This window comes from Anomalospiza imberbis, chromosome 8 (assembly GCF_031753505.1).
Source record: "Anomalospiza imberbis isolate Cuckoo-Finch-1a 21T00152 chromosome 8, ASM3175350v1, whole genome shotgun sequence".
Taxonomy (NCBI): domain Eukaryota; kingdom Metazoa; phylum Chordata; class Aves; order Passeriformes; family Viduidae; genus Anomalospiza; species Anomalospiza imberbis.
In genome coordinates this window covers 9808744-9832278 of record NC_089688.1, presented here as the reverse complement: position 1 = coordinate 9832278, position 23535 = coordinate 9808744, and the positions used below count along the sequence as shown (strand labels likewise).

The window sequence follows — 23535 nt, the reverse complement described above, 5'->3', positions numbered from 1 at the left end:
TTAGCTGATAGTTTTATTATCTAAATCTGGGCACTGTCTCAGGGTTTTGTAGCTGTGACCTCTACTCTTTATGCCATCTTCTCCAAGAGCACAACAGTCCGTCCTTGTTTCAGAGAGCTGCACTGACAATTTACATGCTGAAGAATACAGTGAATTGTACCAACTATAAATATGGGGTTTTTTTTCTGACTATAATTTCTTTATGATGTTAGAGTGTTTCAGCTGGCCTGGTTCCACAGAAAATAATGTAAAAAAACTCCTTTCTTTACTTTTCTTTGTCTACCTTTTCAAGATAATTAACTTTCTGGTTAATTGCTCTACTTATTTTTAATAGTTACAACATTTTTAAAGAAAACTGACAGACAAGTGGGTTTTTTGATCTTCCTTTTAAAGTTGATGCTGTCCATTCTGTAAGAGTTGTACAATTTCTTTAAGGAAAGAAAAAGAAGAGGCAGATACATATCTTATTCAGTCACATAATAGATTTCAAGGTCTTAACAAAATCAAGTGAGTTAAAACCCTGGTATGAAACTTTTATTATACACTAAGTAGCCTCTTTGTTGTGGGGATTATCTAAAATTTACTTTTTTTGAAAGGAAAAAAAAAGGAAAATTGGAGGAGGGTGAGTGTCCTGGATTATTGTTCAGGCCTTCCTATCTGAAGGGATTCATGAGTATGGTCAAGAAGCAGTATGTTACTTTAGCCAGTTCCTTATTGGATTCCCAGTTTGTTCTTTTTAATGCCATGCATTATTTTACTTTAATTTAGTGTCTTTTTATGTGTTTATATTGAATTTAGTTTAATTTTAGTTAGTAGGTTTTATGTTGTGCACAGCATAGACCATAGGAGTAGAACTTGAAGAAAGGAGCTTCTTCTCAGAATAGATAACCCCCAAATGATCAGGACCTTTCTGCAATATAGAAAACCTGGCTTTGAGTCTCTAGTGCTTCATTCTCACACCAAAAACTGAATGTGAATCTCGCATCTCAGGTGGGACCAGGAGACTGCAAACCACTGATTTTTATGAAGGGTTCATTTTCTCTCTGGCTTTGAGCACTGCGTTCTCGCTTGTGATTTGGTGGCCTGATCTGAGGAACCAAGGAAGCATCTTTTCTACTTAGACTGCCTGCATGTGTTAAATGACAAGATATCCTGTCTGACCCTCACCGTTAAGATTAATTTTTCTTCCCTTTTGAATAAAATCTTCACCCAATAACAATCCACATAATAGATATAAATTTCTATGTATTCCAGTTAAGGTCATTCTCATTGCAGGCACAGAGATCTATATTTAGCTTACCTGCAGAGCAAAGGAATTATTTTTCATTATTTACAGCATGTTTCAGCCTAGACTGTGGGACAGCCCAATGGCCTATATAATGTCATGGCTTTCTATCATAGATTTATTGTGTAACAGACTCTCTGACCCAGGACAAAGAGTATTGCATTCTCTGTGTGAAAATAAATACTTGATCAAAATTTATAGACCATTAGAATATTTTTTATCATAATCTTGGATTTCTCTCTTAGAGAGAGAATAAGTAAGAGCTGCAGTATATTCTCTTATTGGCATCTGAATCTTAGTACAGGGGATATAATTATGTCAGGAGAAAATAATTTGCAACTGATCCACTGAGATGGATCATTCTAATTAATATCATCTTTGAGACTGCCAATTTGCAGTTTTACAAGGGGATGGAAATGTGTGTGGATTTGGATTCACTGCAAAAATTAAATTTCATTTTTCATAGGTACTATTAATTCCATCTTTCAAATTGGATTACTCCTGTTTATGAGGCTGGAATCAGATTATAGGTTCATATAAATTAATCTTTTGGGCACTGAGCTATTATGACTTTTTTTTATTTTTTTTTTTTTAAGTCACAAATCACCTTTGGCCTAGGACATGCTTGTTTTCCTGGTGTGTAGTCCTACAGCTTTCACTTCTGGTATAGTCTGTCCTTGAGATGTCATATGCCATTTTCAAAATTTTCATTTGAAATTTACTCACATATTTCATGTTTGCCAAATTCTTTGTTTCAGAAAAACTATTTTTTGCATACTTCTTCACATGGCCAGAGGCAATGTGATCACCACACTTGGTGAAGAGGGAGAATTGTTTCCATTTCAGATGGGCGGATATCACAGAGAAGGAGGAAAGGGATAGGGGTTCATAGTGTTGCCAGTTTGCTGGTGCCACTCTCTCTCCTGCATTCTCTACCTTGCTATCTCTTGACAAGTAAATATTTAGGCTTAATAGGGATGTGGAGCTCTATATGTAAGTGTTTGGGGAAAATGTAAACTGTGATAGTATTGGCTTCTTGGCCTTAAGATTTATGTCCTACCCTAAGTCTTCTAAGTAGGTTCTCTTTCTTCCCTTTCTGCTGTCTTAAATCTATTTTATTCTAGATCTTATTTTTATTGCACAATTTGCCCCCTTCACTTTACTTTTTCAAATGCATCCAAACTGAAACCTAGGAAATTGGTGTGCTGTGTTAGTCTTATGTGTGACACAGTCATCTATTTGAAATCTCCCTTGGCTCCATAAGGTAGTACAAGAAACAGTTCTGGAAAATGTCCACAGAAAGTGTCTGTGATCTCTTTGACTAGAACACACATGCATTAGTATTATTTAACATTAGCAAAAAGAGTGAAAGAATGAATAAAGTCTTGTACTGTACTTTTTAGTACTTAGGTGCAAATGTGTTTAAGTAAAAAAGGAAAAAAGCCTTCTCACTAGGAATGAGAGATGTGTTTCTGCGTGTATGTTTTCACATAGAAGTCATTGTGGCTGACTTCACAACGTGCAATGCACAATGCTGTTTGTTACTGGTGACCTTAAAAAATCATCTGGGAAAGTACATTGCCAAAAAAAGATGAGAAGACATGATAAAATAATCTTAGTTGAATTTAGCACTTATTAGTTAGGGGTATGCTGTTTGCAAGCATTTTAGCAATGCAGATTAGCTTTACCTCTGCTTGTCTTTTCATGCCATTTAATCAGAAGGATTTAACTAATTCCATTCATACAATACAATCCTGTTGATATTTTTGGTCTAGAGCCTAGACAGACACACTCATTTGGGTGAAAATCTGAAGGCAAAATAGAGAATTCCTTTTTCATATTTACTTTGCAAAGAGGCTGCAATTAACACCATATTTAGACCCCTTTGCCATGGTGTGCGCTTGAGCCCAGGCCTGCTGGTGCAGTGCAGCGCTTCCACAGAGGAGCTGTTCCTGGTGCTGGAATGGATCTTAGGCTGTGCTTTCCAGCCTTGACTGCCGGGGTCCCACATGCACATCAGAGCTGTTGCTTCCCTACAAGCAATATCTTATCCAGGTTATTTTTCTGTTCTATTTTTTTCTTTTATTTATTTATTTTTTAATGGTATCTCTAGTGAACATTTGTTTATCTCAGAATCAAGTGATCATTTCTGAAACCATGAGCAGCACCTAAGCATTTCTCAAGGGTTCTCTGGTAACTCATGGCTTTTTTAATGCATCCATAAATATGTATTTGATCATTCACACTGCATATGGTGATAATGAGTGACCTCATTTGGACTTCTGTATGTGTCACCACAGTGCTGCTTTCATAGGGTTTTCTGCAGTGGGTTGTTGTGCTTTCCTCTGTGGAGGTGTGATACCAATGAGAATTATGTGTGCATACCACATCTGCCTATTTAGGACACATGGCAGATGCTTTAGCTAAGATTATGGGATGCCACAACATGATCAGATTTTATCATATTGTAGCATTATAACTGTCAAATATATATTCTGCAAGGCCTAATGACTTAACATGCAAAAGTTTGAACTTCGGTGTCATAATGACAGAGCAATTATTGCTAATATTGGCTTTCACAGATTTAAAAAAACTATTTGTTAAGGGAACTAGAAAACTTAATTTTTGTCTTTGCTGAAAACCTTAATGCAGTTTAAAAAAACCAAACTATGTTTGGCCATCAAGTTGTAGAATAACTGAAGCTGAAAAAGCCCTCTAGGATCAGTAAGTCCAACTGTTAACCCAAACCCATGTCTAAACCGTGTCCCTCAGCACCACAGCTACACAGCTTTAAGTACTTCCAGGGATGCTGACTCCACCACTTCCCACAGCAGCCTATTCCAAAGCCTGACCACAGTTTCAGTAAAGAATTTTTCCTAATACCCAATCTAACCCTTCCCTGGTGCAGTTTGATGCTATTCCCTCTCATCCTGTCACTTCTTACCTGGGAGAAGAGACCAGCCCCCCACCTCACTGCACCCTCCTTTCAGGGGCCTATAGAGAACAGTAAGGTCCCTCCTGAGCCTCTTTTTCTCTGGCTAAGCCACCACAATTCCCTCAGCCACTCCTCCTTTGTGCTCCACTCCCTTCAGCAGCTCCGTTGCCCTTGTCTGGACTCACTCCAGCACCTCTTGAATCGAGGGCCACAGAACTGGGCACAGGATTCAAGGTGCAGTCTCACCATAGTAGGTATTATCTGAGTGTAAGGTTATGGTGTTACATTAAAAGATTATTCTTTGGTGTATCATCCACCAAGGCTTGTTCCTCAGAGGTACAGGTAAGTGAAAACGTCCACGCCCACTGATGAGTACTTGGCACAGCTCTTCCAGGAGATACCACTCTGTGACACTCTCCTCATATGCTTTTAGGATCAACAGTTTAGGATAGAGGGTCTTAAGTCTGTAATTTGGTATTTATAACCAAGTCAGGTGCAAATGTGTGTCAAAAAGTTAATAGAAAATGCTCATAGAAAGGCAAGGTTCCCCACCAGTGCAGGTTGTACCTAGTTTGGTATGAGGTCTTCCAGCTCCTCTCAAGACTATGAAGACGACTTTCTTTTTGACGTGAGGCAGCTTCTGATGTTTCATAATCAGAGGCAAAAGATGCATGTAGCAGTATCTGAGTATATGTGAACTTCTTCAATTTTTCTGACTAGTGGACTGTTTTAATTAATGAAACATTTTTTCCTTGACTGATAACTTATGACTGCTGTCATGGGATCTGAATGAAACCAAACCTGAACAGTTTTTTCAAGTCAGTTATTTTATAGATAGGCAAGTACTGGGAGGAAGTTGATCTCCAAAGCAGTACCTCATATCATCAGGGAGAAAGGCCAAAAAAGAGGTCTTGAAATATTATATGTATGGGGGTTTTAAATCTTCTTCTTACTGCAGATTTTTGCTACATTTTTGTGTCTAATAGGAACATAATTTACATATTTTCTCACAAATGTTCTTACTAATCCCTAAGTCAATGCTGGTGAGATGCACTTCTCATCGAACTATTAATTTATAAAACCAAAAGCGCATTAAAAGGCAACATTTAGAGGAAGCCTGAGTACAAACATTGTGAAGGAACAGATAACTTCTTCTCCTGACATTATCACATCATTCAAGCTGCAGTTGTCAACCCTAATGAAAGGTGGTGATGCTGATTTGAGCATATTGCTTATGTGATGTGCAAGAGCTTTGGGAGATAAGGAATCCCTGGTGCTATCATTTATAATTAAAGTGTCCATCACTTTCCTCTGAAAAACTGCTTGATGAATAAATAATTAAAGATCTGATTCTGATACACTTAGCTGAAATGAGACTTCTGAGAACAGTTCAAAAGCAGCAAATGGAATTTCTTCAAAGTAAGGCTTCAAGATAAATAATAGTATTACAATCTCAGTCAAAGCCAGTTCTTATTTGTTGAGGCGGGAGGGTATTCTGGTTTATGTGCTTTAAAATCTAATCTCACAGGCATCTTGCTTGCAAACTTCCTGCTTGCAAACAATGCCTGATGATGTCTATCATTTTATCTTTTAAGCACAGTATAAACTGGTATTAAAATTAATGGCTAGCTAACTGTTCCCTGCTTTTTCAGACAGCCAAAGATAAGTTATCTGTCTTGTGGTTTGTGCAGTATGGGAGTTTTATAAAGTGCTATGTTACCTAAAGAGTTTATTTTACTTGCAAATATGCATATTTATATGGGTTTTTTCTTTGGTTGTTTCACTGAATTGATATTTAAAAGAATGGTTATGATAGAATGATGTTTATTCTCATCGTTTCTAAAATAATCAAAGGTTTGAGGGGAAATTTTTTGAAATATGTATTATTTTACCTGCTTCCATTGTGTTCCAGTAATAACCATGCACCCACTAGAGTCAAAATAACTTGCACACTGTAGTTCTGTGAGTCCCTTGCAGTGTTGGCAGGGTTGATTTGGTACCTGAAGATTAACCTTTTACTACCGCATGCGTATGTTTGTCATTTATCCCCTTTTCCTCAGGTGCAAAGAGGGCTACCAAGGAGTCCGCTGTGACCAATTTTTGCCGAAAACCGACTCAATCTTGTCAGATCCAAGTACGTCAAATGTTTTTCTTCTATTTCCAATCCATGCTGGAGGCTGCTCTTGCCATGTGAGATGACCCTTTGCCTGTAGTCAGACAGTCCCTGCTGGGGCCACTGCAGCTGTGTGTTACGAACAGCGACGCTCTTGCTGTCGGATAAAACCACGTCATCCAGTCTCTGTTCTTGTGAAACATGTGCTGCTCCAGCAGGGCACGTGGTTTGGAATAATACTGTCCCTGCTTAGAGCCAAAGCATTTGTGTTTCTCTACTTTCGACTCAAAAACACATAAAAATGCCTAATATAAAAGGAAATCCAGTACAGAGTGCAAAGTGGTTCCTTCAAAAGGAAATAAAGGCACATTGTGTGGCACTGAAGAGATTATAATCTCCTTGGAAATAGTTTCTATCAGTTTACATGAAGGTTGATTATTTTTCATTTTGACAAGTGATTTGTTGCCTATTTGCATAAATAATAAATAATAAAGATGTAGTTTCAGGTAGTACTGTGGAGACAAAGTAACTTTCTATTACACTGGCCAGTACATGTCAGAATAACTTCTGCATAAATCTTCTCTTACTCCACTGTTTCCCTTTCTAAATTCTCCTGACTAATAAAACTATGCCAAAAATATTATCCAAGATGATTTTTTTTAAGGTGAATCCATTTAATTATGTTTAACTTATGTTTTTAAATGAAGTGACATACAACAAAGGGTCATATCCAGTCTCTTGGTTTTGTTCATATACCTGAAAAATGTAGCATAAGCATATTAAATCATCTTGTTTTGGGTACTCTTTAAAATTAGATTTTAGGGTTATTTTTTTGGGTTTTTTTGGGTTTTTTTAAGAACAATGTTTGTTTTTCTAGTCTTTGTGCTTTTAAATTTATTTCCTTGTGCTTTTCCATATGAAAATCTGTTTCCAAAGGCACCTGTTGCTTTGTAGTTCTCTGTGTTGTGGAGCTCCCATTGCAGGTTGCTTTGTGTTTGGTTTATTTTCTCCTTAGCTTGACCTTTAATGATAAAGTGCAGATTTAAGTGGTTTAAGTGAACAGGCAGATTTTACCTCAGCCAAGTTTTATGTGCATGTGTCAGTGTAGAAGCTGTGTATATCTCAAAGAAAAAGGTAGTTTTTCTTATAGTATCCTAAAAGTGTGGGAAAGGACAGTTGATTAACAACAGGACAGGGTGGTACCTGTCTGACCTGGCTTTTATAGGGGATTCTGGCTTTACTCTCTCAAGAGAAGAGGTTAAATCCGTGCAGATTCAGCACAAAGCCCCAAAAAGGCTCCCAGATTAAGCTGCATCTAACAAGAATAAAAGCCCCTTAGTGTTTATCTGGTGCAGACAGTATTTTTGTTTCTTTCTTTTTGTTGGTTGCACAGACTTGTTTCTCTTTATTTACTTACTCTCTTTATTTACTTTATTTATGCTTACTCCAGTTAGGTTCTGGCTGGATTGTTTCCAGAGCATTTTTCAGCCACATGATAGTGAGGCTAAGTGCTGCTGAAACATCCTTTTTATACCTTCTGAAAACAAAAAATATATATTTTTTTAGATTTTTGTTTCAAAATTATATTATTTAGAGTATGTAAGGAAGGGGGGCTTTGGTTTGACATTGTCATGAGTCCACTGGACACACCTGTGGCCCAAAAGGAGCCTCTCTTTTGGTATGAATGAAGAAGGTTAACATGAATTAGGTATGTTTCTAGTCAGTTTTGAAATTTATTTTATATTTGAGCCTTGTGTGTTTTCAAAAGAGGAAAAGACAGGTCCAGTTCATGTCCATTTCTGTGTGCTGGCATAATATAGTATATCCCAGTGTATGTGTGTGCACATGCACTTGTTCTAATGATGTTCAGCCTGGAACGAAGATAATTGAACTTTCTGCTGCAGCTGGACAGTGACAACAATTTGTTCAGGAGTTAAATCAGTTAAGTAATCATCTTACTTCTGGTGAGAGAAAAAAAATTAATACCACACTGATAAGTAGCACTCAGTGGCAGAAATGTTTGTTATTTGCATAACCTGAGGAGTGTAAAAAGTATTTGACACAGTAGTCAAGCACAGTATTATCATCAAAGACTCTGGGTTTGCACTGCCAAAACTTAGGTTTGTGTTGGAATGTGTTTGGATTAGAAAGAGAATGGCTGAAGGGTGAATTTGGAGGTGGCTTCAGAAAGAAGCAATTTTTTAAATGCAACACAAAAATTCTGAAAGCTGGAAAATGTGATGAGGGCTCTTTTGTCTGGGCTGCACGTAGCCAGCACTGGCTGATGCCAATCAAGCTTTATGAACAAGTCCAGCACAGCTGAGTTTCATGGGATTGCTTAGGGTGTTCCTGGTGGTGGATGTGCTGTTGATGACACATCTGTTAACATTTAGCTTATTTGAAGTTTGCATGCATGAAGTACTGAAATGTTTTTTGTCTTACCTTACCTGTGATACCACAGGTTGTATTTTCAGAATATACCCTTGTCATGACTGGGAAGTGAATCTGCACCAGTCACTTGATAAATAGCAATGAGTTTGTTATAAAGGTGTTACTTATGTACATGGGCCAAAGCATCTTGATTTTTTTTGGTTGTTGTTTTTTAAGTAGCCTGCTAAAACAAACCAAGCTTGTTCAGTGTAGCTATTATCTGCATATTATTTGCATAGTGAAAAATTGTGTGTTATGGCCCTGCAATACTTTTAACACCAGCTTCTTACCTCATTCTAAATGTATGTTAGGCAGGGCTTGACTTTGTATCACAGATATTAATACAAATTATGTTATAATTTATTTGGACTAATGCATGCTAGATCATGTACATGTAGTTTAATTCAACTAACCCATGAAGGCCTTTAAGCTTCTGTTTTCAGGAAACACTCTTGAAACTACCTGATGGTGTTTCAGAGTTCCTGAATTGGCATCCATGGCTTCTTCCAGTCAGATCTGACACCTGCTTCCTTCCTTCAGCTCAAAGATAGGATTAAAGTCCTAAGGAAAAAAAAAATACACAAAGACCAGTGTCAAAACACTTCAGGCACAGGCTCCTATGACTGGACCTTTACGCATCACAGGTGTAACAGCTTCCACTTCCCTTTGTATCTCTACTCTTAACAAGGTTTTCTGACTATAAGAGAAAGTTGTTAAAAAAAAGAATCCAAAACAATCCAAACACAAGTAGTTTGAGAAGTTTGGTAATCTTGGAATATGAGAGAAACTTGCCTAAACCATGGAAGCCTCAGACATGGGGGAACCTAACAAAACTAATAATGTCACCAGCAGGGGAACAGGCTACATGGCAAAGCCACCCAGGCTCTCACAGTCTCTGTCAAGAGGAGGAAATCTGTCAGCCATGTTAACAGTGTGCAGGAGAAGTCCCTGAACTCTCTCTCTCTCTGTCATCTTCTCCATTATATAGAGGAAATAATAATGGGACAAAAGGAACAGAAATAGCAGTCGCATGCTGAAAGGAAAGTATATTTAGAATGTTACTTCAGCTTTCTTCATCTGGGCTACCTCCTCTGTTAATACAGCTAACAGCAATGGTAGAACACTTCTATTTTCAGAATTTTAAGTACAACCTGAATACAACATTATGCACAAGAAATTTTTCTGTAGTTCTATGTGTATCTATAGGATTGGGATCTTATTTATGACATAAATTGTAGAAATGTACTCCTGTACTATCCTTTATAATGCTCTGGAATATACCTGACTAGCCCAATGAGTCCTGAAAGGTAAGTTGTATATAGGCTGCAGAAATTTCTTTTAATCTGCTTTTATACTGAGGCAAAGTAAAACCTTTAAAGCTTTGACTGTTCTGTGGGCATATTCCAAAGTGGGGAGTGAGTCATTGAAAATGAGTTTATCACCTTACCTCATTTTTAGCAAATTTCTCCTCTTCACCTACAAGTATTTGGTTCTTAGCATTGAAAGCTACTTTTCTATGCAAACTGTGTATTTCAGTTTTACAATGTTCAGTATTAATTTTTTTATTCATCATATTAACATTCAAGTTTTCCCATTTGACTGAGAAGCTTGAGTAAAGAGGGATGCCCTATCCAATATTGGGAATGTTATCCAATCCTTTTGCGGAATAAATGCATTATTTCCTTGAAGAATAAAAGTGGGCTGGAAAGCTTATAGGTCACCAGGCCATGCTCCTGCTGTTGCAGTAAACCCCATCATGTAATTTCTTCTGTAATCTGATCATACTTCACTCGTAATCAGTGTGAACCTGCCACCAGAAACAGGGTTTGTTTAGCATCCCTACTCTGAGGATTTCAAGACTTTTCAGCTTCCAGACAAAACTTGCGCCAAAAGGTGTCAATTTTGTGTTTCATTAAAATGCTTCATTTTAATTTTGATTTTTTTTTCCTCTTGGTTTCCATGTTGTTATGCTTGAGCTTTGTTAAAATGGCTTTTTCAAATGTCATAGGTCTTCCTACTGAGTGAGCTATAGCCTGTGGTTTTCTAACACTTTAACCTGTGACAACATGGCACACATGTTTCCCTTTGAAACTCATCAAAGAGAAACCTGCAAGTGTCATATCTGGAGCATGCAGTTGCTCATTCTTAGATTACTGTAGCAAAGGATCAAACTCCCTCTTCTGGAAGACTGGGACTGTAGATAAGAAAAAAAACTATAGCTAGGTTGCAAATAAAAAAATTTCTTTCCAAATATGTACTAAAAACCCCAAGACCCCCACTAATGTCGTCAAATTTTTTATTCCCCCTACCAAGTTTTGTATATGTAAGATCATAGGATAATTTATGTTGAAGGAGAAGTCTGGAGAACTCAGGAAGTTCAGCCTCCTGCTTTAAGTAGAGCTTTGAAGTCTGCACTACTGCACTGGACACCACAAAGGTTTTTTGCAAAGGGACTCTTATCAAATAGAGGATAAGGAGCATCACCATTGTGAAATATCTCTAAAATATGTTTCCAAATAATTTGAATACATAAAATTAAACTTATGCCCCTCACTGAATGACTGATTTTCTAGGGCCTGGATAATTTCTTTGTCAGTTCTACTTAACCTATCTGAATTTTTCAAATTTCCTCCTGAATTTGCTTTTTTTGTCCTATTTTAAGTTCTAGAAGGCATAGGAGAAAATAAGATTTTGCTGTTGGAAAGACTTCAAAGGTTGCATGGAAATAGGGGCACTTAGAAGTGGGAGACTACCGAGAGGTGGATATCTGAGTTTCGTGGAAGACAAGTCCTTCTTTAACAGATTTAACATGGGACTTACTTAATCCTAGAAAGAACTTTTAAAATGTAGATCTAAGTCTTCTGAATTTTGTGGCTTAACTTAGTCTTAAAAAGAAAAGGTTTTAAGCCCCTCTGAATTAATTATTTCATCTGTTCAAGACTTTTTGTTCAGAAAAAGCATATGAAGAGAGAGGTTGTTGACCAAGCTTCTTTTATAGTGGCTGTCATTTTATTTTGTCTTATCAAACTAATGGCAGAGTGCTACACTACCTGTGTGTTCACAAAAAATATTAATGTTGCTCTAGGATGTTAAGCTTTTACAAAAATGAAATAATCAATAGGTGGTATTTTATTGGCTTGTAGAATTAGGTTTAAAGAGCTAAAGATGTAGTGACTACAGTCAAGGGAAGTCCCCAAAAATGACAAGTCCCCAGAAAATCTGTTAGTCTCCATGAAGTAGATCTGATATTTCTCTCAACTGCAGTCTCTTTATAAAGGTGTGTAACCAGAGTTCCTCCAGTTGAAATGCATCACAAATTACCCTAGATTAGTCCTAATGCATTAATGGATTGAAAGGAAGGAATTGACTTAATTGAAATAGTAACAAAGAAGAAAAGCAACACAATCTCTCCAGAAGTTTCAATGAGTTTAACTGTACATGAGAAAAGATGCCTCAAATGCGAGACAGGCTGAGGAATATGAAACATCAGCAAGGTAAAATAAGAAAAGAAATCCCTCAGGCAATGAGGGACATGTTTTCCTTTCTCTTTGATCAACGGGCATGTAAAGACCTTGGGATATGATCAATAAAAGATGATGGGTTTTCAAATCTGAGTTCTTTGGAAGCTGTAAAATTTTACTTTCTGTGAATAGGCATGAAATGTCTTGATTTGTTTTGTTTTCTTTTCCTTCAAATAAGAACTTAGGCTTTATTCTGCAGAGCTGGAATGGAATGTTCCAAACCAGAGGTGTGACATTAACAAAACTTCAGTAAAAGTGTTCACCGGTCATAACTGGAAGTGTGAATGTGTTCATTATCAGAATGTCTTGAAACATTAAAGTCAGAGAGATTAATTGAAGTCACAGGTTTGCCACTAATGCCATGGGCAAAGAAAATCACTACCAGTTTTGATAATGTTATTTCTTACAATCCTAAACACAAAATTTAAATTTGTAGGAAACACCTAATAATATTTGATTCCATGGATAAGCTAACAGTGACTTGTCCAGAACGTGCAGTGTAGATGTTTTTGAGTAACTTTTTTTAATTTATTGTTTTCTCTGTCAGTGCTGCAAAATAAGTTTTTTGAAATCAGAAGGATATTGGAAATCCTCATTTTTCTAATGAGGGGGGGAGTATTGTGAGTTCATTCATCTTCTAAATTTGTACTGCTCTTCTCAAGTCAAAACAGAAAAAAAAATGTGCTTATGTGCGTGCTGTTGCTAAATATTAAGCTGAATTGCTTTCATGACTTTTGTGTGCAATAACAGAGGTGGTTTCTCCCTACTTTCTTTGAATTACCAGTCCTTTTAGAAAAAAAAAAGCAACAGTGGATTTGCACAACTACTCGCCACACCTTCTGGCTTTCTTTCTGGAAATATTAGTAAGGGGATTACAGTTTATTTCCATTTAATAGTTCATTTTAAATTACATGTCAGCCTTTACTAAATTCATATGGATTTTTATTTAGGAATTAGTGGAAATAACATTGAAAAAAAAAAGTCATAGTTTATTTGGAAGTTTATTTGGAAAAAGAGAAAAATTCAATCTGAATTAGACCAAAAATCTTATATTAGCTTTAAAGAAGCGTTAGTTCCTTATTCTTCTCTTCTTCTGGAAGACAAGAATGTATTGGCATCTGGTTACTCAAGATTGTTTTATTTTCAAAACTTTTAATTTGAAGTATTCAATTATGTCTGGTTTTGCCATGGCTTTTACACCATAGATGGTCTTCTGGAATTCAGCTTGTGCAGGCTGCATCTCTGTAGGCATTCCTACAAAGAAGCTGGAATCAGGCAAGTGCAGTATCTTTGACAGCAGGGAAAAAAACTCTAAACAAACCTCAAAACCACTTGTTTCCTTCTTCTTTAAAAATTGCGTGTATGTGGAAGGATAATAATGAAATTGAACAATTCATTTTATATGGAGTCGGTACAAATCCCAAGGAAGAAAGAAAATGGGATCTCTAGCAATGCAAATCCCAGCCAACAAGAGGTTTTCATCACCATGTCTTTCTGTAAGACATAATTGCTATAAATCAAAATGGAAATGAAAGGCACCCCATGCAGGGGAGTTTGAAGGCCGCCTTTCCAAACTACCATTCATCTGTGAAATGTGGGACTTTGTGTCTGCTTAAAGAATTTCCAGGTCTTTGTGTAGTGATTTTTGCACTTGTATTTTGGGGAAGTTTACCATCTGATGGTCGAGCTGCTCGGCTAGGGCTCGTTACACAAGAGCTCCAGCAGATGGCTGTGAAGGAGGTTACAGTGTTATATAAGGACCGCGGCTGGGAATCGCTGTTCCCTCTCCGCCGCCAGTCGGGAACATCCTGGGGCCTCCGTGAGAGGCGGTGCAGCTCTCCTGAAACAAGCGCCTTCTGAAGTGATGAGCCTCTGAAACAGCAACTCCTCCTATCCCTCTTACAAAAACATTATGATTCCCTAAATCTGCTGTTGGCCATTTCGTGGCTGTGCAAGTACAAATATAGTTGGAAGTGTATGTTCTGTGACACCATGGAAGCCCCTCATTTTGCCTGTTACCCTAAGTAACTAACTTTTCTGACTTGTGTACTCTCACTAGTGACATGTTACTGTTGGTGTCAATCTCCCTCCGTCTTTCAGAAGGACTTCCCTTGAAGATGAATAAGGTGCAGTCAGTCACTGACTTGTCAGATCACATTTTTGGACCTCCTAAGAGGAAAATTCAGTGCTGTAGTAGCCACAGTTCACGCTCAGGGAGAAAAGTGTAAGGAAAGATGAGCCATCATGAAATGACATTTAGGAGAATTACACAAACCATGACTGTAACTTAGCTGAAAAGCATTCATTTTTTCTGGTTCTTGTCTTTGTAAATTAGCTACTCAATTGTCCAAGAGGATCTTACTTTAGCAATACTATTTCACTTTACATCACAATTCTGATGTTGAATTCTTCATGGTTGGTTGAGATGGCATGGTATAGGTTTCTTTAAGATGTCGTTGCCTGTTGCAGGAGCTAGTAAGGACACATGGGGGAAAGAGATGGGTTTCTCTTATTGGCAGTTAATCCTATATCTTTGAAAGTGTCTGTGTTAAATCTAAGTTTGAATTGAATGTTTTGCCATCTCCTATGAGTGGTTCTGCATTAAATGATTCTAGTAAAAAATGCAGTAGTGTGGGGGAAGGTGCTGTGAGGTTCCTCATATTGTGATCTGTCCAGAGTACAGTTTTATGACTAAGTAGTGAACAGCAGGAAGATGAATTCTGCACTGCACAAGCACAAAGCTCAGGATCAATCCAACACACACTCTCTTGAGAGTGAAAACATTAAGAGGCTCATATGTGAGAGCTAAAATTTCTTCCAAGAGGATTTCTGCTGAGTGTTCTGATCATCTTTTCAAAATGAATACCTCAGAAGAACCTCTGTGCTCTTAGCTGATCTTTACTGTTTGCATTAAGTCCTTACTCCACTACAAGGATGCTCATTAGGGCAATTATTGTTGTTAGACTTTTGACTTCGCTTAGAGCTGTTAGTGTTGATTCAGCTAATTTGAACAATCTCTGCTCATGACAGAAAACCAGGAATAAGTATCATTTAAAATTAAAGTAATGAGTGCTCTGTGTTGCTGTGAAGACCAGATTCTGTGAGGGCAATGTGTGTATGTACATACTTGCCTACGAGAATGGCAATCTTACTGAAAAGATTATTGGTCAGTATTACTATGAGTTTGATTACCACATCAAAGTTATAATCTTTTGCTAAGAATAAAAACAGCACTGAGACTCCTGAAGGCATTTCCAGGCTCATTTCTTAGGCCCAACATAAAACACTTATATTTAGCAACAGGGAATAGCCACTTCTGGTTAAAACTTTACTGTGCAAACCCAGTAATTTGTGTAACTATTATTTCCTGGATCAGAAAGATGGAATGATAGAATCTTGATCTCACTGGGACTGGAAATGTTTGTTAATGAATCCTTCAAGATGGCATTGTCCTCACATGACTTTTATGCCATGTATGACCACTGTTTTCTCGTGGGCTTTTTATTGACCATTAGGGAGTCAAAACTGCCAGCCATGAGCATATGTATTCATATTATTCAGTGATAATTTGCTCATGGCAGGAATTTCTAAAGACAAACCAGATCAGTGCTGTCACAGAAGCAAACCAAAGAGCAGACTCGAAGAGGCAGTTCTTGATGAGACTCTGGAGGACCAGATTCACTTCCAGCCTTTTCAGCAAGCACCCTGCTCTCAGGAGTCCTGGCTCTTTGCTCTCACTGCAAGTACCTGTTTGCTCTAGAGGAAAAAGTACAATTGTTTGCTGCCATCAACAGTCACAAGTTAATGAGGGGCCTGGGAAACAGAAAGCTCATTTCTCTTGTGACTTCTGCACACAGCCTGAGTAACAGGTTTGACAATCCAGCTCTGCATAGTCATACAGAGAAACAGTACTGAAACACAGAGCAAGTAACAGCCAAAGCCCTCCCTGTCATTGTCCATTCATTGCCTTTCTGCAAGTAATTCTGCTCTTTGTCCTTGTCTTCCCCAACCACTTTAACACCTCAGGTGAGTTAGCAAGAGGAGAAGAATTGAGTGCATTACATATGTTGCTAAGATACCAGATTGTTTGATTTTTAATCTTTTACCTTCTATCCTAACATATCTACTTTATGTACTGCTCCTTTTGTGAGGGACTTTTCCCTTCAGCATCTGAATTATATTTCTATTAGTGAGTCTTCTCTCTTTGCTAGTCTTTGCTTCCACTCAGTATTTGCCATGTGCTTTTCTGTGATTCCTTCCCACACTGTCGCTGCACGTGGCCTTTACTCCCTCTCTGACACCAAGATTTGACTCCTCTGTTTGCATTCTTCCAGATAAATGTCTTAATCACAAATAGCTTTTCACAGGCTGACTGGTCTGTCTCATTTAGGCTTCCCTTTCTTCTCTATCTAAAATGTTTACTTTTGTTCCATAATGGAATAAAAAAAATATAATTCACAGTTTAATTTAGTATCCAAAATGTTCTTTAAATGTTTACAATGAACAGATGCCCACATTTCATTTTGTTTCCAAAGGAGTTTGCTCCAATTATCTCTGAAGATACAGGGAGAGGTTAATACCTAATGCTTATCAGGAGGAAATATCTCCTGTGTGGGCTGCTTGTGAAAAGCAGCATCTAAATTTAACTTGGATTCTTGTTTTGTTTGCTTTTAGTAAAACTGATTTTTTCTTGAAAAAAAGGTTGCATTTTCAATACAGACTGGTTTTATGTGTCTTGACAGTGCTTTTATTGTGAAAGCTTTTTCAGGTTCAGAAGGAATCTTATCTGGTACAGGAAAAAAAGCCCAGAATTATCAGAGAACAGAATACTTGTCCATGACAGGTGAAAGACAGGTTCAAGTCCTTGACCTGATTTTGCTGTCTTGGAGGTGAATGCCTAGATCACAGCACAGAAAAAGGGAATGGGTCACTCAGTGCCTTTTTTGGGTTTGTGGTTGTAGATTTTTTTTCCTTTTTTAAACTTTTTTCTGCTATTTCCTAGCCAGTTCTAGTGGTAAATTGGTAAACTTGAAATTTCTACTGTAGTGAAACATGTATTTTTACAGTATAGACAAAGTACCCTAGACAAAGCACAACACAGAATTTTGCTTTAATGCTCATTTATATTATAGAAGGTGCTAGAGTTACAAAATGTAAGATACTGACTTAGGTCTCAATTCTGAAAAAAAAAAAATACTGGTGGGTATCATTGCTCAAGAGAAATACTCAAATAAAAGATATTGAGCAGATTTGAAGCATCCAGCTGAATCATTTGCATTAGTTTGTGGTTTACATCATAAATTTGCTGTTTTCTTGATAATGAGATGACCTAGTGCATTTTAACTCTGGATTTAATGAGTCCTTCTGAAAAGACTTTTTCTAGAAGCTGAGCAGCTCTAATGTGGGAGCCTGGCTCTTGCTGATGGAGGAGCTGTCCCTGAATGGCTCCATCTGCATCTGGCAGACAATGCAGTGCACTGATGGGGGAAGAGTGTCCTTTTGAAGGAGCTTGTTGGTCTGTGGAGATTAGCAATTGTAAATATAAATATGTATATATGGTAATATATACAAAAGCAAAAGGTATTTTTGTTTCTGTGAAGACTTTGTGTTCCAGTCTGATCTAGCTGTCTTTGACAGTTTGGTCTCCTATTAATGCCATATTAATTTACTGTCTTTATCAGTCTCCACATTTTAAAGCAATCCTTGTGGTCAGGATTTGTTTAGTGTTCAGTTAATATTCAAAGATTTAAATGTTTTTAAAGCCTTAAAATACAATCGGTACACTTCTGGAGAAAAGATTACTTATTTCAGAAGAAACTGGGTTAAGACAGTTGTCTGGAGAACTCCAAGTAAAAATGCTACTAACCAATGCCATTGTCAGTAATTTATTATTCATTCCATTGGCGTTGGAAACATAGTGACTACAGCCTGGGGAAAAGGGAGCTCAGGAGAGACCTTATCACTCTCTACAACTCCCTGAATGGAGGCTAATAGGCAGGTGGGGTTGGTCTCTTCTTCCAGGTAACAAGTGACAGCACAGGAGGAAATGGCCTCTGTTGTGACAGGGGAGGTTTAGGTTGGGTTTAGGGTGGTCAGGAATTGGAGTGGTCAGGCTGTCCAGGGAAGTGGTGGAGTCACCAGCCCTGGAGGTATTAAAAAGACATCTGGAGGTGGCACTTGGGGACATGGTGTAGCAGTGGCCCTGACAGTATTGGGTTAGTGGTTGGACTTGATCTTGAAGGTCTTTTCTGAACAAAACGATTTTGTGAGATTCTGAGGGGCAATGTTACTACATGAGTTTGTAAGTAGAAGATGACAAGTTGGGCCCAGTTGGGGTGATGATAAGGACACTTCCTTAAGGTGTCAACAGCTATAATAGTGGTTGCTAAATATAGAGATGCATCTGCTTGGGGAGATCATGACCCATTTCAGTTGGTTCTTGCTTTATGAGCTTTCTGTGCCTTTGAAGGTGCATTCAGGGTAACGTATTTCTCCCTCCAGGACTTCTGCTTTCCTCAATCCTGTGTTAGTCAGAAAGCTCTTACCAGAAGTTGTTGTGAAAGCAGGAAAGGCTCTGCCTGATTTTTCATGCCACCCTGCATATCTGTGAATAAAGTTAAGATTAACTTTCCTATGTAGTAAATGGGCCTGTTGTATTTTCCTGCTCGATCAGTGGCTAATTAAGATATGGGAAATTAAGAAAAAGCCAAATTTAGATGTTATAAGGTGATACGTAGAGAAGATTAAGTCTTCTAACTATTTAAGAAGCTCCAATAAGACAACCTGAGGAAGACTCAAAGTCATAGCTGCTCACTGTCTGTCTGCTCCTTAGTACAGGGGAACTATTCAGTACCTGCTAGTGCACATCTGCACTGAGAGCAGGGACATCAACCCTGCTGTGTTGGCAAACATCACAAATCCTCAAATGCTCAGCTAAACTCAGTGACTTGGAAGCATCACGAAGATGACTGCTGAAATTCAGCATGTATGAAAATGAAATTATTTTTCTATTCTTTTTTTATTTTTAACCATAAGAGAAAAGTAAAAAAGAAAAGGAAGATGGCAATAAAACTTTTATATATATAAAAATTTAGATTAGAGATATATATATATATATATATATATATATATATATATATATATTTAGTCTTGGGTTAAGTTGAACTAGACCTTGCTTAGGTTTTTCATTTGGAATGCTTTAGCTATATCTCAAGTGAATGAAATAATGCAACAATAGCAATCTGCCTCTTGGGTCAATAGTGCTCAGTATTTATAAAATCTTTCTAAAATTCAGCAGAATTTTTATAGTTAACCTCTTATTCTTATGTTACACAAAATCCAGATCTTTCTACACTTCCCTGCTGCACAGCATCTTCATGCTGGAAAAGGTGGATAAGATTAAAGAAAAAGTGCTTTTGTGGGAGTTTTTTTCATTGTTTTAAAGTTTTTTTCTATATACTGTGCAATTAGTTTTTGCTCAAGTGAAGAGACTTGCTAAAGTGAATTCTAAATGAGTTTTTGCATTCCCAGAATGAGACTTCAAAGTCTCCTGTACATTTTAGCTTCCCAGCTGAGTTTGTCCTGAAAATGAAAATTCCTGAAGCTTTAAGTCAGAATGAGATTTACTAAGATGAGAATGAGACTTACTCAAACCTTAAAATAAAAACTGCTTATGTTTAGAGGGGTCAAAAATAAAAAGGCATTATAAGAGGCTTGATCTTCCCTGCCTTCCAGTCATGACCCTAAATCAAGTGGTTTGGAACAACCAGGCTGAGTTCGTCCCATTTTGATCTTTTATATAAAAATGTTCCTTCTTATTTGCTGATATAAACCAAAATTTTTAGTAGTCACATCTCATCTTTACAATATGCTTTACTTTCAACAACCCTTCATTGGCTGACAAGTTGCCTGTCAGAGCTTCAATCCTTAGAATTACTCCACTAAAATCACTCCAAAGATCCTTCAGTTTGATTAATCTGAGTCTCATCTACACATTTTTCACTGAAAAAAATGTGTCTCCTTTGCTTAATGAAAATTGGTCAGTTTTAGGGAGAAAACCTAATGTGTATAACTTGGAATCCTTTGCCAACATCTACATATGCTGGAAATCTTTTAAAGTTGATTGCCAGGGGAGAATTTGAATAAATTTGTTTTAAGGGATAGGAAGTGCACATTGAAAATTTATGACATGTACCTTCTGTTCTAGCTGCTGTGGGCTTTTGCTTTTTCTCTGCAGTCAGTGTCTCATTACAACATAGCACTGTCCTCAACCCAAAATACAGGAAGAACAATATCAATGTAATTCACACCTATAATATCCTTCAGTGCCTACAGAGATTATTGCTGACAAATAGTTTGGAGAGCAGGATGGCAGATGGCCTGTCTGAGCAGAAGAAAGAGCAGCAGCAAAGGAAATATTATTGCCAAGAGAGATAGTAAAGTTTAAAAAGTGGTAAATTGAGCTGTGTACTGGGCACTAGCTAAGAGATTCTTCAGTTTGGAGTTTGGAAAAATATGTGATTAGAAAATGAATTAATATTACTGCCTAAGCACATCCTATTTTATTCTTTACACAAAATCCCCTACCAGCAGATTATATGTGGTAGTAGATAAATATTTCAGCAGTCCATGGTTGGCTCAAAAAACCTCAAAACCTAGTCAGGGAATACAAGAAAAACACTGTGTTTTAGATGAGTTTTGTGGGGCTTTAATTGTGTAAGACAGTGGAGCAGCAGAGGGGGAAGGCCAGGAGGAGCAGGTGGAAAATCATTCTCAGTGTGATGGATGTGAACAAAGTTGGTGTTCAGGTCTGCAGGGCCCTGTCTGCTATTGCTCTCTTGGGCTCACGGTCAGGATCTGGCTCTGAGGTCAGGCACATTGCTGAGCAGGGACTTTGGGATTCTCTGAGGTTGCTGAGTGTCTTAAATTGCTGGCCATAAAAAGCTAGAAGTGAAAGAAAAGTTAGAATAGACACAGCTGCTTGATCATGCACTGGAATGTTAATCCCTGGGTGATGACCACAGGGTGCCCTGATTTGTATCTGCTCTTCCCTAGTGCATGGTAAACTCAAAATGCCATTTACTGCCAGAGTTGTTAATGAGAGCTGTGTTCAGACAAGGCTGGCTTTTGGTACAGATTTTCAATCAAGAATTCAAAGCTGTCCTCTATACCATTATTTTTATTTCAGTCGTTTTGATTGATAAAGACTAAAAAACAACTGCATGAAATTGTCAGATTTGAGTGGGACTGCTTTTGTCATTTATTTTGGTCTCTTGCTCGTGACAAAAAAAGGCACACACAGAGGGGTTTTCTTTTGGGCAGAGTGTGGTATTTACACTGTTAAAATTAAATGTCAGAATAAGTGAAGTGACTGGGAAGCAGCAGTGTGTGCATCCTGCAACAGTGACTGTGTATATGAACGGAGGATGTTTTGTGTGCAGAGTGAGATGTGCTGAGATTCTGACATTGATACATATCTTGTTTTTTATTGTTACACAAGCTGACTGACACAGTAGCTACTTTTTTATTGATAGCAATTCAGAAGAATGGCTATTCTTTTCTGCTTTAACACACGTTGGCTTAGAAAACAAATGTGTGGCATGCTTTGGTCAAGGAGAAAAGTACTACATTATCCATGTCAGTACTGGGAAGTGCATAATGTATTTTTCTGAAGAAGTTGGTCTAGCTGAGGAATTTTATTTTGTTTTACATTTATCTGTAGACTTGAATCTGTTATCCAGCAGTTTGATTGACTCATGCAGCTGCTGTTTGATATGCATCCAAATGTACTCTTGTATTTTGCACTTGTGTTATTATCCATAAATCTCTCAAGCTTTAGGTAGTAGCAGCTGCACCAGTATTTGGATGTAATATATTGTGTCTGCTCCATAAGGATGCAAAATCGCACACACAAAAGTAAAAAGTAAAAAGAAAGCGCAAAATTATCAGAGGAGTTTTGGCACCTGTCAGTATTTAAAAATATGTAGGATCCTGTATGTCACAAGTAATTTTTTTAAATTATACTTGGACTGTGTGAAAATTAACTTCTTAATGCCTCTGAAATGCCCAGAAATAAAGCAATGGCTGCTGTACATTTTCGTACATACTTTTAGGGCTGGGAGGTCTCTCTCCTTTGAATCCCAAGTGATATTTTTAGTGTTTGCCTTGGTTTGGTTATCTTGGTAGTGGATAGGATATCTGAGAACAAACACTGGACTGGAAAGCTGGTAATGGATAGAAGGTAATGTAAAAACTACTTGGTGAGATAGCAGCTGTTTCTGTCTGATTCCCTGTCCAGCATCTGGCTGGCACAAGAAGAGGGACTGTTACTGGAAGATTTTATAGATCTACTCAGGAACATTTGTGGAGGAACATTTGACCCCCAAAACTATACAGAATTTTCCTGGAATCTGTCCTTAAATTACATATGTGCATTGAGACTGTTTCTGAGTGCAAATCCTGCAAATGGGACAGAGTCTGGAGCTCAACCAACCCTATACAGAAATTCTGCTTTCATGAGACTTCTTTCCTATCAAACCTATCGTGTTAGCTACTTTTTGGCCATTTTCAGAGTAGGCAATCTGGAAAATAAACTTGTATCTTTCATATGGCAGGGTAACTTACAGGCTTTTCCTAGTTTGAGTATACCAGGAAAATTAGGAGACTGAAAAATGAGCACAGCAGAGAAAATGAGGGCTGTCAGTGTATAAATATAAGTGTTGCTGCAAAGCACTGGATATGGAGTGTCCCATAAATTAGGTGCTTATTGCTAATTGCAATTGACAGTACTTTTAAATTACTATACCAGTTTTGTGACTATATTATATTAGTTTTAATCCAGTAATTTCTGATTTGACTGATTAATTTTGTGCTGCAAAGATATTTTATGAAGTTTTAATTTACTCGCAATAAATTTATTTCATGTGGGGCTATATGACTTTCCAGGATCGTTTCTGCAGTTCACTGTGTGCTGTGCTGTCCTGTGGCTGAATGAGGAAATTCCCAAGCAAATTGGAAAGTTATGTAGGTCAGGTTGTGGAAGCTGTTTAGCTGCAGCAGCACAGAGCTCAGCAAAAGCCAATTAATTTGCCTGCTGTATAAATACTGGTATGCCTGCCCCTCTCCCTAAAGAAGAAAAGCAATTTTATCCATCTTCCACCCTCACAGGTGGAACTCTCACAGGTCCCTTTTCAACATCATTTACATGTATTATTCACAGCTGTTTCTTTACAGCCTGACCTCATTGCATTAT

General features: G+C 37.6%; 1 protein-coding gene across 5 annotated transcripts in view; it reads left to right on the top strand.

The window, feature by feature from the left end:
* The window catches only part of NRG3 (neuregulin 3), a 343618-nt gene that overhangs the window by 237727 nt on the left and 82356 nt on the right, over positions 1-23535 (top strand). For all 5 annotated transcript variants that reach the window (XM_068197290.1, XM_068197291.1, XM_068197289.1 and 2 more), the window contains exon 3: positions 6281-6354. In XM_068197290.1, coding sequence (XP_068053391.1) covers positions 6281-6354 — 74 coding nt within the window. The remainder of the gene's footprint in view (positions 1-6280; positions 6355-23535) is intronic.